Source organism: Barbus barbus (assembly GCF_936440315.1).
Source record: "Barbus barbus genome assembly, chromosome: 27".
NCBI classification, from domain to species: domain Eukaryota; kingdom Metazoa; phylum Chordata; class Actinopteri; order Cypriniformes; family Cyprinidae; genus Barbus; species Barbus barbus.
The window spans coordinates 25304720-25321847 of record NC_136755.1 but is presented as its reverse complement, the minus strand read 5'-3'; the positions used below and the strand labels follow the sequence as shown (position 1 = coordinate 25321847).

The 17128-nt window shown below is 39.9% G+C and overlaps 1 protein-coding gene across 2 annotated transcripts in view; it reads left to right on the top strand.

Moving 5' to 3' along the window:
• Positions 1-1464: 1464 nt before the first annotated feature.
• Positions 1465-17128, top strand: part of LOC306847215 (WAS/WASL-interacting protein family member 2-like) — a 22878-nt gene continuing 7214 nt past the window's right edge. Inside the window, exons 1-8 of one of the 2 annotated variants that reach the window (XM_079381042.1) lie at positions 1465-1561; positions 2630-2741; positions 2873-3005; positions 3090-3200; positions 4292-4957; positions 6184-6387; positions 7857-7958; positions 8213-10533. In XM_079381042.1, coding sequence (XP_079237168.1) covers positions 2697-2741; positions 2873-3005; positions 3090-3200; positions 4292-4957; positions 6184-6387; positions 7857-7958; positions 8213-8253 — 1302 coding nt within the window. In that variant the 5' untranslated portion in view covers positions 1465-1561; positions 2630-2696 and the 3' untranslated portion in view covers positions 8254-10533. Of the gene's footprint in view, positions 1562-2629; positions 2742-2872; positions 3006-3089; positions 3201-4291; positions 4958-6183; positions 6388-7856; positions 7959-8212; positions 10534-17128 lie in introns of those variants that run through there. The other variant, XM_079381041.1, reaches the window with a different exon arrangement.

Sequence of the window (17128 nt, the reverse complement as noted above, 5' to 3'; positions counted from 1 at the left end):
ATTCCCAATAATCTACATGGCACTCCAACCTAAGGCCCATCTGGTGCATTTTACTTGCCCCTCTTTATCACCCACATTAAAAAATACTATAGTAATTTATAGTAAATACTATATTGTTTTCGAAACATACTATAGTAAAGTACTTGAATTAATTTGTTGTGGTAATTCTATAGCTGCTGTGGTAATATAAACTAATTACTTTATCCAATACTGCACTAAGTTTTCTACAACTATAGGGTATTATAGTACAATACACTACAGTTTACTGTAGTAAAAACTAAAGTAGGCCTATACTTTATTACATTTAACTATAGTTAATACTACAGTATGCTGTAGCTTCCATTAACAAAAATGTTGTACTAATAGTATACAGTATAATACACTTGGTTCAAAAACAATATAGTATATTATAAATTACTATGGTATTTTTTCAAACTTATTATTCAAAGAAAGTTTGATGTTGTGAAAGTTGTTTGAGCCTAAATGCTGAGAAAGCAATTGTAACGCATTGTAAGTTGAACATAATTTTCTTGTTCTGAAAATGTGCAGTTAATGCGCATATGACTGTGAAAAGTCATATCTATCAAAATAGTTAATCTTATAGCACCACCACGTGTCAGCATTTGGTTTTGGTTTGTGCTGTTTTCTTCCTCGGTATCGTAAAATAGCATTGCTTGAATTAAATATGCACGAGATTCTGCATTTGAGAATCGGTTTTATTGGAGATATTTATGGTAATAAAACTGCAACTGAACTTGACAGCTTTTGCATACATCAGTCGCAGTGACATGATGTTGGGAAGATGATAATATGGCTATTTAATGATCTGTCTGCTTGATTTTGAAGCATCTGAAACAAAACATTCGCACAAAACCTTTTTTTTTTTTTTGCATTGTGTAAATGTGATTTAACCCCCAAAATTATCATGTTCACAGGGTCTTATATACATAACCTTGTATAATATAAATATATATATAATTATAAAAAGGGATACAAACCTACGATAAATTTGAGCGAAAAAGAATATAATAAAAACAATAGGATTTTAACTAAAACAACAGGGTTATAATAGAATAATCCAAAGCACTCAGTTTTTTGCTGCTTTGCGTGCAATTATTTAATAAAGCTTTTTTATTATTATTAAAGAAGAATGATTGGAACATTACAAAAAATATTAACAAATAAATCCAGATACACAAAATATAAGAGCAATCTTAAAGAACAGCGTTTAAGACGAGAAAAATAAATAAATAAAATAAACAAATAACCACATAGAAATAATACAAACAAAACATAGAAACAACTAACAATAGTTCAAGTTTTCTTCTTTTTCCTTAGGACAGTTTCAAAGATTGCTATACCAGAAAAAAAAAAAAAAAATTAAAAATTCTCCATGAAATCAAAAGCTGTTTTTAAAATCAATAATAAACATTTCTCGTCAAGACGTACAGTGACGTAATTTCCGGTTTGAACGGGGGCGTAGCAAAGCAGTGTGATTGACGCGCGAGATCATGTATGAGGGGAAACCGGTTTGCCAAAACATCGGACATTGCGGGAAAAAGTAGGCACAAACATTGTATTACTAAATTACATAAACACGTTATGCCAGGTTTGACCGACGGAATATTTTCTTCACGCACCGTCGGCCAGTAACTTTACGGCAGGAAACGTCTTGACGTGATGGACGCACCTGCCAAGCTAAGCTAAGCTAAAGCTAAAATCGAGCTAATTCACAATCAAAATAAATATGCAAATAAAACACGAGACGTGCATTTCATTGTCATTTGATTAGCGATATTTAATGATTTTGTAGTCAACGAAATAAGATAAAAAGAATATAATTTACGGGTTAAATGACCGTAGCTTACAGGCCGTGTTTACATACTATATAATCTAGTTTCATCTGAATTATCATTGTTCCAACACTAATTTATAGTATAATAAACTGCTAACTTTATTCTAGCCATCATGGGCATCAGAAATGCGAACGTCCCATATACATTTATATGTTTTACAGTAATAATAATTGTAGTTAATATGGTTTACATTCTGTTTTTTTCTAAAACAGCGAAATGATATCGAAAGAAATACTGATAAGACTCCGTTATGAGATGTTATCTGTTGACTTATTAAATAAGAGATTTATGATGTAATGCTGAAGAATATGGATCAGTGTATGACTGTTTGTAATGATAAACATCTGGATTGTCTATTTGGACCATTAACTTGGATAATATATAGTGTGTGCATCAATTTCCAGCAGTTATGAATCATGAAGTACTTAAGAATCACTGATTTCTGAATGTCAGATTTAGGAAATTGGATATATATTCTGTATATATACCACAGTTTTATAAGTTTGTTTTTGTGGAAATTAGTACTTTTAGTCAGCAAGGATGCATTAAATTTATCAAAAGTGACAGCAAAGGCATTTATAATGTCACAATCAATATATTCAAATAAAAACAGCTATTTTAAACTAATAATATTTTAGAATATTACTGTCCTTACTGCATTTCTCATAGGAAAAATTAGTCTAGTTCTTCTGAGTTAACCCTATATAAGCACATGTTGTGTGTGTGTTAAAGTTATAGTCAGTTTGATTGACAATTATTTTCTGTTTCTATAGGTAACTGTCTTCATGAAGTTTTAATTGTCACATACTCTCAGCTGTAAACACCGGACAGAGATCGAAGATGCCCATTCCTCCCCCTCCCCCTCCACCCCCCAACCTTAGCCAGGTAAGTACTCTCTAGTTGGCTGGTAACTTTATTGGGAACCTCAAAAATATTTACAGTATGCTCTATGCAAACTTCATCTGCTTCTGTGAAAACTTGACCTGAACAAAAAGAAATGCTCGGTTTTTCAACAGGCAAACGCAACTCCTCCTAAGCTGAGCCGAGATGAAGCGAAGGGCAGAGGGGCTTTGCTCTCTGATATCTGCAAAGGGACCAACCTGAAGAAAGTTGGCGTTGTCAATGACAGGAGTGCACCTATAATTGAGAGTAAGTGGAAGACACCTTAGAATAGCATGAATTTGATAGGCCAGCAAACGTGGTACATCACTGAATTCTATTCTGGTTTTTCAGAGCCGAAAGGAAGTGGTGGAGGCGTGTCCAGCGGTGGAGGGTCTTCTGCACCGGTCCAGCCAGTGGGAGGGTTGTTTCAGGGTGGCGTCCCAAAATTACGACCTGTAGGAGGTGTGATGATTGTTAAAAATGTTTGTTTTTGGTCTATTTAAAGGAAAATTCATCCAAAACTTTAATTGTTTTAACACCCTCTGTTGTGCTCTATATGCTGTTGGTGCTCAAATGAGAATTTGAAAAATATTCACATTATGTTTAGCTTGTACCAGTGATAAGACAAGCTGCACTCTTGAAAATAAAGGTTCCGAAAAGGTGTTTTTGCAGCTGTGCCATAGAAGAACTATTTTTGATTCCCCAAAGAATCTTTCTGTGAACATTTCTTACAAGAACCCTTTTTAAAAAAAATCGAAAGATCCTTTTTCCACTATAGACTCTTTCATCGGGCGCAAACGCCTGGCCTAAAGTTAACTTCCAGTCTGTGTTTGTTTATCGTTCTGGCTAGAGGCACCGACTACAAACGCAGTTAAAGTTAAGGTAAAGAGTAGTCTGAAGTTGGGCTCAGGTTGTTGTGCTGTGGGATGTGTTTCCCGTACATTGATTTATTTGTGGCGGCCTGCTGCCACAATATCAAAACTGACCGCAACAAATAGATTTTCCAAAAGGCTTTGACTTTGTTGAATAAAAGAGCACTGCACGTTTCAAAATCAAAATGCGGCACATGTGTTTCATATCACTGTATCTCTGAAGGAAACCAACTGTCTTCAGAAAAATTTCGATGTCATTTTCATTTAATCTTGCATGTACTGCCTGATAAAGCAGCATTTTTTTTGTACAACCATTACCGGGGAAAAATCTTTTTCTTTCTATTTCGTGCATACGCAGTAATGTTTATGTTGTTGCCTTTGAAACAGTCTATAAAGAACCTTTTGTGGAATGGAAAGATACCATGGATGTTAAAGGTTCTTCTTGGAACCGTAGATGCCAAAAAGAACCTTTACCTTTAAGAATGTGTATATTTCCTACTTGATTTTTTTTTTTTTTCAAAAATATGTGCTCATTCATTCTGCAGTGATCATTGCCTAAAAATATGACTGATATATGAGTAATGTGCCAGTGTTTCTCAGATATGCAAAGGGAGTTTCCTCAAACTAAACTCACACCTTGTAATTATGGTTGATTCTTCTTCCGAACCGGTTGTGTTGCAGATGGTTCTGCGGGCAGGTCTGGGTTGCACCCTCCTGGCACTCGTTCTGCTGCACCTCGCCCACCCAGCAGCCACGATGACCCCGACAGTCCCTCTCAGCAGGCCTCTCCTCCGGAGTCTGGCCGTTCCCAGAGACCGTCCCTGCCTGATCTCTCCCGTTCCCCCGGTGGAGGCAGCAGCCCATCTACAGGCATGAAGCACAGCTCTTCTGCCCCACCTCCACCACCCCCCATGTCTCGGCGTGGAAACGCTCCTCCTGCCCCGCCGCAGAAAGCCACAGCGCCCTTGTACAATCGCGAAAAGCCACTTCCACCGACTCCGGGGCAGCGAGGACCCTCTCCAGCGCCGGTCCGTGAAAATGCACCACCTCCACCAGTGAAACCTCCTCTCTCACCTGCAAGCAGCCGCTCGTCTTCATCCTCTTCTTCCTCCCTGGCTCCGCCGCCGCCCCCTTACCGTCAGCAGTCTGGGGTTTCCAATGGCCCCTCCAGTCCTGTGAATGAGGCAGCCCCGGAACTGCCCCAGAGACACAACTCGCTCAGCAAGAAGCCTTCAGCAGGTGGACACACACCGACACGTGGACATGCGCCACCTCCACCACCGTCACCCACCCCACAGGCTGCCAGACCCCCTCCTCCAGCACGAGAGCCCCCAGGACGAGGAGCAGGTGAGCTCTATTGTCTGTGACATTTATCTAATTTACTAAAATTAATTATTATTGTTTTAAACTACACTACTATTTAAAATAGATGTTTATGTTTTTGAATAAGGTCTCTTCTGCTCACTAAGGCTGTATTTATTTAATCAAAAACACAGTAATAAAATAACAGAAATATTACAACTTTATTCTTTAATATATTTTAAAATGTTATTTATTCCTTTGATTTAAAGCTGAATTTTCAGCATCATTCTAGTATGCTGATTTGCTGCTCTTAATATTAATGTTAAAAAGGGTTTTAAAAAATGCTTAAAAAATATTATTTGTGAAAACCTTGATCCATATATTTTTCAGGATTCTTTAATAAAAAGATCAGCATTTATTTGAAACATAAATCTTTTTTAGCATTATAAATGCCTTGCACTTTTGATCGATTTAATGCAACTTTGCTGAGTAAAAGTATTAATTTTATTAAAAAAACAAATATAAAATGTAATAACTGACCCCAAACTTTTAAACCTTAGTGTTTTTCTTAGTGCTGGGCAACGATTAATCACATCCAAAATAAAAAAATTGTGTGTACTGTGTATATTTATTTTGTATATATAAAGACTCACATGTACAGTATATATTTTGAAATAATTTACATGTATTAACATGCATATATTTATATTATATATAAATATATTTAATATATAGACATAACATATTTCTCTTAAATGTGTGTGTAATTATATATACATAAGAAATATACACAGTACACACACATATGTATGCAAAATTTTTTGGATGTGATTAATCGTTGCCCAGCACTAGTTTTTCTAGATTAAATTTTTAAGAATAGTTGACACAAAAACATTTTGTCATTATTTACTATTTAATTTCTGTTTAACACGCAAGTAGAATTTTGAAGCTTCCCTTTTTCATACATCTGTCATTGAAACCACATCTCTCAGTTTCCTTAAAGGACACCACAAAATCACTATAGATATAGTTTATAAGATTAAGGCCCTTTATTCTGAGTCATGATCATATTTGTGTGAGGATCAGATCGAAATTTAAGCCTTCATAAGTCATAACATCAAAAAAGTTGGAGTTGGCATGTCAACCCCAGATTAAATCATATGGAGTTGAACTATGGTGCATGAGAATTATAATTTTAAATAATTTGTCTATTGTTGTTTGTCTTTTAGTTATTTGCTAGTTGTTTGAATATGACTGCTTTCTTTTTCTAGCTCCTCCAGTTCCTGGGCAGCCGTCACGAAATGGCCGAGATGCTCCTCCGCCGCCTCCACCTCCTTACCGGACTCATGGCACTACCTCGGATGTCCCGAGCCGAGGCAAGCCCCCTCCTCCCCCCTCCCGCACACCAGCCGGACCCCCGCCCCCTCCCCCGCCCATCCGCAATGGACACACTTCCATTTCCCGTTCCTTTGTAGGTGAGTCCTTCAAGCTCAATCTCACCCCGCACCTGCCCTCACATCCTCATTTCAGCATCCTCCGTTCATGTAGAGAGGATTATGTTCTCTCCAAATTTAAACTTTGACGCTGTGCTCATCTCATAGAGCAAGAGATGGTTTTGTCATGTGAATGACAGAAAGACTCACAATGGCCCGTTTTTATTCTTGGGCCCCGGTAATTTGCAAAATAAGTCAGCACCTGTTAAACCGGTTCTAAATCAAGAAATACTCTGATTCATTTTCATATAAAAACAAGTTACTCATTTAATGAGTTCACAGGCATCCACAGTCGCAGCTGTTACTGAGCCATTGCATATTCAGTGTATGACGATGCTAACAAGATAATTGCATCAAATAATTAAACTTTTTAGACAATCCAGTGGCATTATTAGTAATGTGCTTATTCGTTCTAAGATCATCGATAATGTAATTGTGGTTTGTCAAGCCCCTTTGAAACTTTAGTACAGTCTGTGTATCGGTGTTTTTGGCAGATATTGGTATTTTAAAAAAATGTACGCATTTAGCACACATTCTTATCTAGAGTGACTAACAAAACTGCTTTAACATCACATGAATGTCACTTAATAAAAAAGAAAGAAAACAGATGTCATTTAGTTTTGTTCATTAATGGAGATGATTTTGTCCAGAGTTACATCAAAATGAGGAAAGGCAGTTGGTTATAAATGATCAAACCATAGTTTTAGTGATAAATGTTAAGATTCAAGATTTTTATTTGTCTCACACAATTATACAGAGTATAACCAGCAGTGAAATGTAGGTCAGGTCCGCTCCAAGGACAGTGCAATTATATAGAATACAAATATTAAGAAAAAGAAAAGTAGAAAAAAATAAAAGAAAAAAAATATATTTAAAGGATTTTATTGGAGAATTTGCTGTGAAAATGCTGTTGCATAATTAAAACTGCTCAACTAGCCTAAATCTTTTTTTATAGTTTTGTGAAATATAAGAGAAGTCATACATTTTTTGGATTAGAAATCACAAAAATAAATGTGAGAAGACCTACATTACTGTTCAAAAGTTTGGGTTCAATAAGATTTTGAAAAGTCTTTCTACGGCTGCATGCATTTGATCAAAAGTACAGTAAAAACAATATTGTGAACTATTTTAATTGAAACCTTAAGTGTCACATGATCCTTCAGAAATTATGCTGATTTGCTGCTCAAGAAACATTTATGATCAATGTTGAAAACAGTTGTGCTGTTTAATGTTTTTTGTGGAAACTGATAGATTTTGTTCAGGATTCCGTTCAAACATCATGATAAGCCTTTGCTGTCACTTTTGATCAATTTAATGTGTCCTTGTTGATTAAAAGTGTTTCTTAAAATAAATTCATACTGAACCCAAACTTTGCATGGTAAGTATACATTATCATTTTCTGTAAAAAAATTAAAATGCTATACAAATTTTTTATTTGTCTCTTCCAACAGATGATTTTGAATCCAAGTATTCTTTTCATCCTCTGGATGACTTCCCTCCTCCAGAAGAGTATAGACACTTCACTAAGATATACCCAAGCAAAGCTAACAGAGGTAAGCCTCAAGAAATGGTTCAGTCTAGCAGTTTGGTCCAGAACCACACAAGCTTCAACAAAAACATATAATGTATCTGACAGTGAGCACAAAGCCTCTTTTGATCACTCATATGCTTTCATGAGCTTGTGTAAATCTTCAGTAGCTTTATCACACGACTCTGCTGAATGCTTTTGTCTGATGATTTGGTACTGGTACGATATCAAAAGTGATTTTTGTACTCAAACTCATACGTGCCTCTGTTTGTTTGGCAGTAATGAGAGGAGCCCCTCCTTTGCCACCTGTTGGGAGATAAACACTGTGACCAGTCACTCGGGCTGCATCGGCGACGAGGGTTCTTCACACAGACCCATACGCTCATAAACAGACAATCTCACATGCACATCTAAAGACACAAAGCCTGTACCTTATTAACAGCCATTCCCCCATCGGATAACATACCTCTACATTCAAGCAAGCTCCATCTTTTGTCCGGTGCGGAAGGTCGTTTTCACTCAGAAAAGAGTCAGATGAAGGAAAGCATTGTATTCCGTTATCAATAAAGGCCAAATTTATTTTAGTATATTCCCTTGTACCTAGGTAGCATTGCACATTTGGAGAGCTAGAAGTGGCCGTCAGAGCCTGTATGTAGGTAAAGCATAGCACTTGAGACTGGAAGCGGAAAGCATGTCCCTGGAAAATGTCTTCACTACGTCAGGCAACATGTTGAATGTTTTGTTGTTGGTTTTTCCTCTCAGTCGCTACCCCATGTTATTCACTGTGAATAATCACTCGGAGCAGAAGGCGTCTGAGTGTGAGCTGAACTGTAAAAACTGTTAGCTTTAGATGTTTTTGTCTTTTGTCCTTTGTCCTGGTCGTGCCCCTTTCAGGGAACAGCCATTATCTTTAAGTTCTCTCAGGGGATTTGTTGGACTTCATTACCCTCCGGTAAGTTTGTGAACGAAAGGTCCAAAAGTGCCAACAGATGCTCTGCCATTAATAAATCAGCAAGGCTCCTTCAGTCGTAACACATCCTCCTTTGGGAAACCAGTAGGTCGATTGCCTTTTATCGTTTGTTCTAAAGATGGACCATGGAATTTTTTTCAAGTTTGGAGTTGTCGTCCTGCAATACTTCACGCACTTTGTGCCGCTTTGTGAATCCTGGCTTTTCTGTAATTTTCCCGTTACAGGACGGCACGGCTATGCTGCTTGCGTTATGTTTTTGATCTGGTTGAAAGCAGGCCTTGTCCACATGCTGCCTACGGACTGGTTTTGTAGGGCAGCGTTGTGTCAAAGAAAGCCTTTGATGGTGCATTTTAAGAGTGTATGAACTTGAACTTTTCATCTCTTTGTAAAAATCAAGTTCAGTGCATGCTGCTTTTTTGGGACAGACCTCCAATATAAACGTTGGGTAAATTTGCATGTAAAGCCGCAAAATTGCTTAATTTTCTTCTGTTTTTTTAACAATGCATCTGCTCTTTGGATGACAGGACCATAACCAAGGGTTCTGGAACGGTTGTCTTATACTATATAGTATTGCTGCAGAAATGTGGTACCTAGTCATTTCATTACCAGTTATGTTCATCTAAGTGATGTTTGCAGTCAGCCTAGCCATGCAGGCTGGTACTGATAACCACAGACCAGTTTATCCACAGCTTGTTCAGTGTCATATTGTTAGATCTTCCTGTTTGTATGTTCATGTTTATTCTCCAGAGAATAGACTGCATTTCAGATCTGCAGAAGAGCTAACTTTTTCATAAATGGAGTGTAGATTAGATGGACAGTTGTGAACTTTTTTTCTTCTATTTGTTGTTCTGCCTTATATTTACAGATTAACGTGTCGGTACTGGATTTGTAAAAAAAAAAAGAAACTGTGTATTTACAAGTACATAGAGAGATATGGTAGTTATTAATCTATTTTTAAGTTGTAAAAAGCTTGTAATATAGTAAATAATTTCAGGATTCAAATGAAATCTCGGACTAATCATTACTTGATGGAATGTCCTCGCACATGAATATGGCCGAGGGTGTTTTCTTAGACTAATACTTGTCTTTAAATAGCCTACTGTCTGCCAGCAGGTGTCAGTGAACATGTCTTTAGAGGAGCATAACTTACATCGAGCGAGCGAGCGAGAGAGAGAGAGAGAGAGAGGGGACTGTCATTGTCTGTCTTTCGGATGAGACGTTAAACCGAGGTCCTGACTCTCTGTGGTCATTAAAAATCCCAGGATGTCTTTCGAAAAGAGTAGAGGTGTGACCTCGGCATCCTGGCCAAATTTCCCCATTGGTCTCTGACCATCATGGCCTCCTAATCATCCCCTTACACTGATTGGCTTCATCACTCTGTCTCCTCTCCACCAGTAAGCTGGTGTGTGGTGGGCGTTCTGGCGCACTATGGCTGCCGTCGCATCATCCAGGTGGATGCTGCACACTGGTGGTGGACGAGGAGACACCACCCCTCACAATGTAGAGCGCTTTGAGTGCTTAGAAAAAGCAGAAAAGCGCTATATAAAATGTAATGAATTATTATTATTATTATTGTCACCATTCCATGCTTAACTAAAGCCTGTCCACACCTGTTGAAATAAAGCTGAGGAAAAAACATGGCCTAAGAATGTGTCATTTGTCAGGAGCAGACTTTGACGTAATAAAGTTTTGCCATTCTTACTGAAAAAAAAAAAAACTACCTTTTATGTAAATGATCTGGGTAATCTCAACCCTGGTTGTGCCCCCAACAGATTCATCTGTCAACCTGCATGTTTGGGTGAGAGAAATGTAAAGTTTGATAAATTGCTTAACATCCCTGCTGGAAAGGAAAAAAAAAGTGATGGTTTTTATGGTTATAGTGGGACTATATTTCACCGCAGAAGTGTTATTTTCTGTGAATGCGCAAGACAAGCAAATAACTAAGAATAATAGTGCAGTAAACGGTAAAGCTACTTGAGGTACAAAGTGTGTTTATGATTATGATAATACATTAAAATTAATTTATATCACATACTAGTTAGCAGTATTAATCGGCATAACGGAATGTTTTGTACAGTTAAAATAACTGAAGTGGCCGATACCTGACAAACTTATTGGCTGCTCCCACCTTTTGGAAGTCGTGGCCTAATGGTTAAAGAGTTGGACTCGTAACCCAAAGGTTGCAAGAGTCTCGGGCCGGCAGGGATTGTAGGTGGGGGGAGTGAATGTCCAGCACTCTCTTCCACCTTCAATACCACGACTGAGGTGCCCTTGAGCAAGGCACTGAACCCCCAACTGCTCCCCGGGTGTGTGTGTTCACTGCTGCGTGTGTGCACTTAGGATGGGTTAAATGCAGAGCACAAATTCCAAGTATGGGTAACCATACTTGGCCACGTCACTTTCACTTTTGTAACAAATTAAATAAGGTAGGCTAGGCTATGTAAGGTAGGTTAGACTGGTTGGTGTTAACAATGGGTGGTGGGCGTTTAATTGTTTCAAGAGAGCAGAAAAAATAGAACAAAAAGCACAAACTACGCAAAAATTCAGTAACTGACTTGAGGTTATAATTATGAAGTTAAGATTTTTCATAAGAGGTTTGTGAAACCGACTGTGCTTTTAAAACTTTTTGTGCAAAATAAAAAGCATTGAGTGAGAACAACTGGTAGGCCTACATTATAGGCTACTCTTCTACATTAGTCTACATTACTTATTTACTAGACTAATTTTTTTCACCTCACCTATAGGCTACCATGCAATTTGTTGGTTCTATGACAGATTGCTTGTGATGTTCCTCATGTGTAAGTCACTGAATAAATAAAAGCGTCTGCTAATGCATAAATGCAATTTAGCCTGGGGAGCACATTGTCTTTACTAAAGAAGAAAGTGTTTTATTCGGACGTTTTTAAAAAAAAAAAAAAAAAAGTCATGACATATCAGTAGGCACTTATCAACACATTTTAATATCCAAAAATCAAAGCGTCCTTCAGCGCCTCGCCCGAGAAGTGCGTCAAACATGCTGTACCTAAAAGGCTTCTTATGGACGCACCTGAGTCTAATACATTTTGACGCTCTCGACTTTTCCAATAGGTAGAGGTAAGTCAACGTATTTTTTCTGTTGAAATAGAAAATACATATAGGAAAATATGATGATAATTGAAGTTTAATAAACAAATATAGGCTACATGTGACCTGAGTTGTGTTTTTATTGAAAGAAACGAAAGGCCAACTGAATTTCGTGTTATTTGGACATCAAACGGAACATTTAAATTGCCATCCAAAATGAAGTTAAAAGGATGTTACGGCATCTTGATCAACTCTTGACTAATATTTGACATCAAACCTGCATTTTAGTTTTGTTTAGTTTTTTTAGCTAAATGCCTGAAATAAGGTCTGTGGTTAACACAAACCTAAGATATTTTCACATCTTATTCTATGACATAAAATACATCAGTAATACCTCTTGTGATTTTTATTTTTTTACTTGTCTTCAAAAGGCTGTTGCTAACAAGAGTGGTTAAATGGGACTACAGAGATTGATAGGGGCATTCAGATAAACTCACTAGTCTATTTTTATAGCCCCCTTTGTAATCACACTCTTGTAATCTATTCCAACTTTTAGGGAATATTTTTTAAACAAAGACTGAAAGAGCTGTCGGAAGCTTAATGGTGGTGGCGTTGAAGTCGTGACTGTGGTGTAGTTCATTTATCCTACATTTAGTTTTTACTATTTTATGTAGGCCTTTAAAACTTAATAAAAGTTGCATTTTTGAAGATTATCACGATGGACAAAACATGTAAAATCATAAACTTGGTCACAGATCTCATTTTCTGCAGTAATCCAAAAACCAGTGGAAACATCCTATAGGTTTTTTTGCGGATGGAGCCATGTATGCCATCTTGCTATTATGCCATCTTCCGGGATGGTCTACAAAAATAGGCTACGTCATCACTGCAGCACCCTATTTTATGGAAACCCGTTTCCGCCACTGAATAATTAAAAAAAAAAAAGGTTATTGCGGCTTTTTATCTAACAATTCTGACTTTTTTCACAGAATTGTGAGATAAAAACTCGCAATTGTGAGTTACAAAGTCAGAATTACGAGTTACATAGTCACAATTGCGAGATATATAAAAAAAATAAAAAAAATTTCTTCCTCACAATTGCGAGTTAATATCACGCAATTATGAGAAAAAAAAGTTAGAATTGTGAGATAAAAAGTCACAAGTACCTTTTTAATTTTTTATTCAGTGGCGGAAACGCTCTCGGTTACTTGCATAACCTCGGTTCCCCGAAATGAGGGAACGAGACATTGCTATGGGAAATACATTTTCCTCAAATACTACTGAAGCCTTATTGAATCACACCAGTGAAACGCCAATGGCGTTCAAGCATGCGAAATATGAGCGGCAATTCCACTCTATATAAGGCAATGCTTGTACGTCATCCATTCAGAATCTTTGACTGAAGCAACTTGGCATTCTAAGATCCTGAGCTCGGTGACACGGCAATAAGAGCAATGTCTCGTAAGAGCAAAAGTTACGTAAGTAACCAAGAGCGTTCCCCTTCAATTTGGTCACTCCACATTGCGATGGGAATGTATAAAATCCTGTCGTGTCACAGCGATGAAGCCTGGCTCGACTAAGTATGTCAAGTTTCACATACGGAGCCGTAATGAGGGCGGCAATGATATTGGCACTCTTGGTAAACACAGCTTAGGTCTACAGGACCTTGTCGAAACCATGTAAAAGTCAGGGGGGACGCGGCAACTAGATGATGTCGTGTCACACCAGTTAACTCCAGAAAATGAGTTAAGAAAATGGCTTCGGCGCTTTCACATATAGATTAGTTGAAATTTTTTAATTTCAATAAAATCATGTGTTATGATGCACGGCCGTAGCGGTGCTCAATAAGCAGAGTATGATGGTGATCAATTCCTAAAAGATGTGGTGAACTATAACAACATTGTGATAAACTCTTAGGGACAGCACTGAATTGGTGGTTCGTCAATGCAGGGTGTATACCACCTACTCGAAACCACTGATACACATCTCAGATCATAGCTGAGGCTGAGTAGGCGCGTGCGCTGCTCGCACTGACAGCACATGCGAAGCAAGTTATAAAACCTCACGAAAGTGCTGGGTGACGACCAGCCTGCCGCCATACAAATGTCCTGAATAGACATGCCATTGCCCAGGCCCAGGAGGACACGAGTCCGCGGGTTGAGTGGGCCCGAACCCTTATCGGACATTCCGCGCCCTTAGAGCTGTAAGCCAAAGCAATTGCGTCGACGATCCAGTGTGACAGCCTTTGCTTGGACACAGGCAGTCCTTTTGTGCGTCCACCAAAACATACAAATAGCTGCTCCGAGAGTCTGAACTGTCTAGAGCGCTCGATATAAGTGCGCACTGCAAGTACAGGGCACAGCAGGAGTGTATTAAGCGGCTCCGTCCCGGTCAGTGTTTCGGGGCGGAAAGCAAATAGTGTTATGACCTGCGCTTTAAATGGAGTCGAAAGCACTTTAGGCACATAACCTTTTCTAGGCTTCAAGGTGAGTCTGCAATCACCTGGCCCGAATTCAATACACGAGTCGTCAATTGAAAGCGCCTGCAGGTCTCCAACTCGCTTAACAGAGGCCAGCACGTGCAGGAGCGCTGTCTTGAGAGAGAGCGCTCACAAGCTCGCTGATTATATGGGCTCAAACGGGGGTCTCATGAGAGCGTCAAGCACAAGCGCCAAGTCCCAAGTGGGTAGAGTAGAAGGGCGAGGAGGGTTCAGCCTTTTTGCTCCTTTTAAAAAACTTATGATCAGGTCATTTCTGACGATCGGGCGATTTCCGACGTATGCATGAAAGGCTGTTATAGCGGCCACATACACTTTCAATGTGGATGGCAAACAACCACTATCAAATCACTCTTGGAGGAAGGCAAGAATTATTGGTATTGGGCAGTTGATTGGGTCTTCGCCCCGCGATACGCACTAACTTGAAAAATCTTTCCATTTATGTGCGTAAAGACGCCCCGTGGAAGGATCCCTAGCCTCAGAGATAGTGTTCAACACGCGCTGAGGAAGTGCATCTGTTACTGGCAAGCTCCGTCAAGCGGCCAGACATGAAGGCTCCATGACTCTGGATTTGGGTGCCATATCGTTCCTTGTGCTCGAGAGAGGAGGTCTCTCTTCAATGGGATAGTCCACGGAGGGGCTTCCAGCATCTCCACCAGTTCTGGGAACCACGGCTGATTGGGCCATTTCGGTGCCACTAACAGAACAGATTCCTTTTCCTCTCTGATTTTGCAAAGCACGCGAGGCAGACGTTTCACTGGAGGAAAAGCATCCACTCCCAGGGGAGAGTGTGTCAGCGAATAAAACAGCGGGCAGTGAGTGTTCTCTGCTGATGCGAAGAGATCCGCCTCCGCCCTCGCCGAATACACTCCAAATCAATTTGAGGGAGTAATCTCCACTCCCCGTGGATTACCCCACCCCTCGACAGTAAATCCGTGTCATAGTTCAGGCGTCCGGGATATGTACTGCCCGGATGGAGAGGAGGTGTCGATCTGCCCACAGAAGGAGGTCTCTCGCCAGCTGCAGCAGTGGTGGCGAGTTCACACCGCCTTGGTGATTTATATACACTACCACTGTCATGCTGTCCGTCCTGATGAGAACGTGATGTTGAAGAATGTCTGGGAGAAAACACTCGAGTGCTAGGTGTACAGCACTCATTATGTGCCATGACTTCTCAGTTTCTGACCATGTCCCGAAGGCTGGTCTGCCATCGCATACGGCTCCACAGCCCGTGCTCGATGCATCTGTCGTAACATTCTTTCTCTTGATCACTTGGCAAATACGAACACCCCGGCGATACAGTGTCATATTGCGCCAAGGGGTCAGCGTATGCAAACAGTCGCGCATCACTTTGATGCGCAAGGTGCCCATGCGCCATGCGTTCTGTGGCACCCGGCTCTTTAGCCAGAGCTGAAGTGGTATGTAGGAGCCCTAGATTGCACACTGTCGAGGCAGCAGCCATCTGGCCAAGCATCCTCTGAAAACATTTTAACTGGGAAGAACGACCTAATTTGAAGACTGCGAGAGAGCTGATCAGTTTTTGTGAGCGCTCCTCTGACAGACGCGCTCGCATATTGATTGAGTTCAGTTTCACTCCTAAAAAGGAGATGTTCTGGCTCGGTACCAGCATCCTCTTTTGCATATTTACAGTCAGCCCTAAGCTCTGAATATGAGCGAGGAGTCTGAGTTTGTCGCTGAGCAGCGTGCTCTCTGATTGGGCCAAGACTAGCCAGTCGTCGAGATAGTTCAGGATGCGCATTCCGCTCTGCTTCAGAGGAGAAAGAGCATCGTCCATGCATTTCATAAATGTGCGAGGGGCCAGACATAAGCCGAAGGGCAGGACCGTGAATTGATACGCTATCCCCTCGAATGCAAATCTCAGGAAGCGCCTGTGGCGGGGGCCTACCTGAATGTGAAAATAAGCATCCTTTAAATCTACGGAGATAAACCAATCTCCCGTTCTGATATGTGAGAGGATTTGTCTCAGCGTAATCATTTTGAATGAGCGCTTTGAAAGCGCGCGATTCAGCGGTCTCAGGTCCAAGATTGGGCGGAGTCCGCCGTCTTTCTTTGGCACCAGAAAATAACGACTGTAGAAGCCTCTCTCGCGGTCTGTGAGGGGCACTGTCTCTACAGTGAGGGCAGTACGACCCCCCAAGCGGCGCCTCTGCGTGGGCGCGACCCAGGCAGGAGACGCACGATTCGTGGGCATCAGAAGATTCGATTGGCTCCGTACAGGAGAGGCAATCACGAGTCATCTTTGCTTCCGAAGCTCACTGGGGGAGAAACAGCCTAAAAACAGCCAAAAATATAAATGTAACAACACTTTAGTTACTTTGACTGTATTGCTCTGGCAATGAAAATAGTTTAAAACAAAGGCCAACAACATTTACTGGTGTCTCTCCATTTCTGAATGAAACTGCTTTTTAACGCCAATGATTCAGTCACTCATTTGTACTTCTTTAGTTCCTGAATGAATTAGCGTTTCTGAATGAATCAGTTGAACGAATAATTAATCTCACTTACAGTCACTTGCCACCACCTACTGGCATAATGATTTAGCGCAGCCTGAGGAAATAGTTGAGGCGTCTAGTGTGCATCACAGAGAGAGTTTTGGTCACAAGATGGTGGATTCGCAGAGAAGTACCATAAAAAAAAAAAAAAT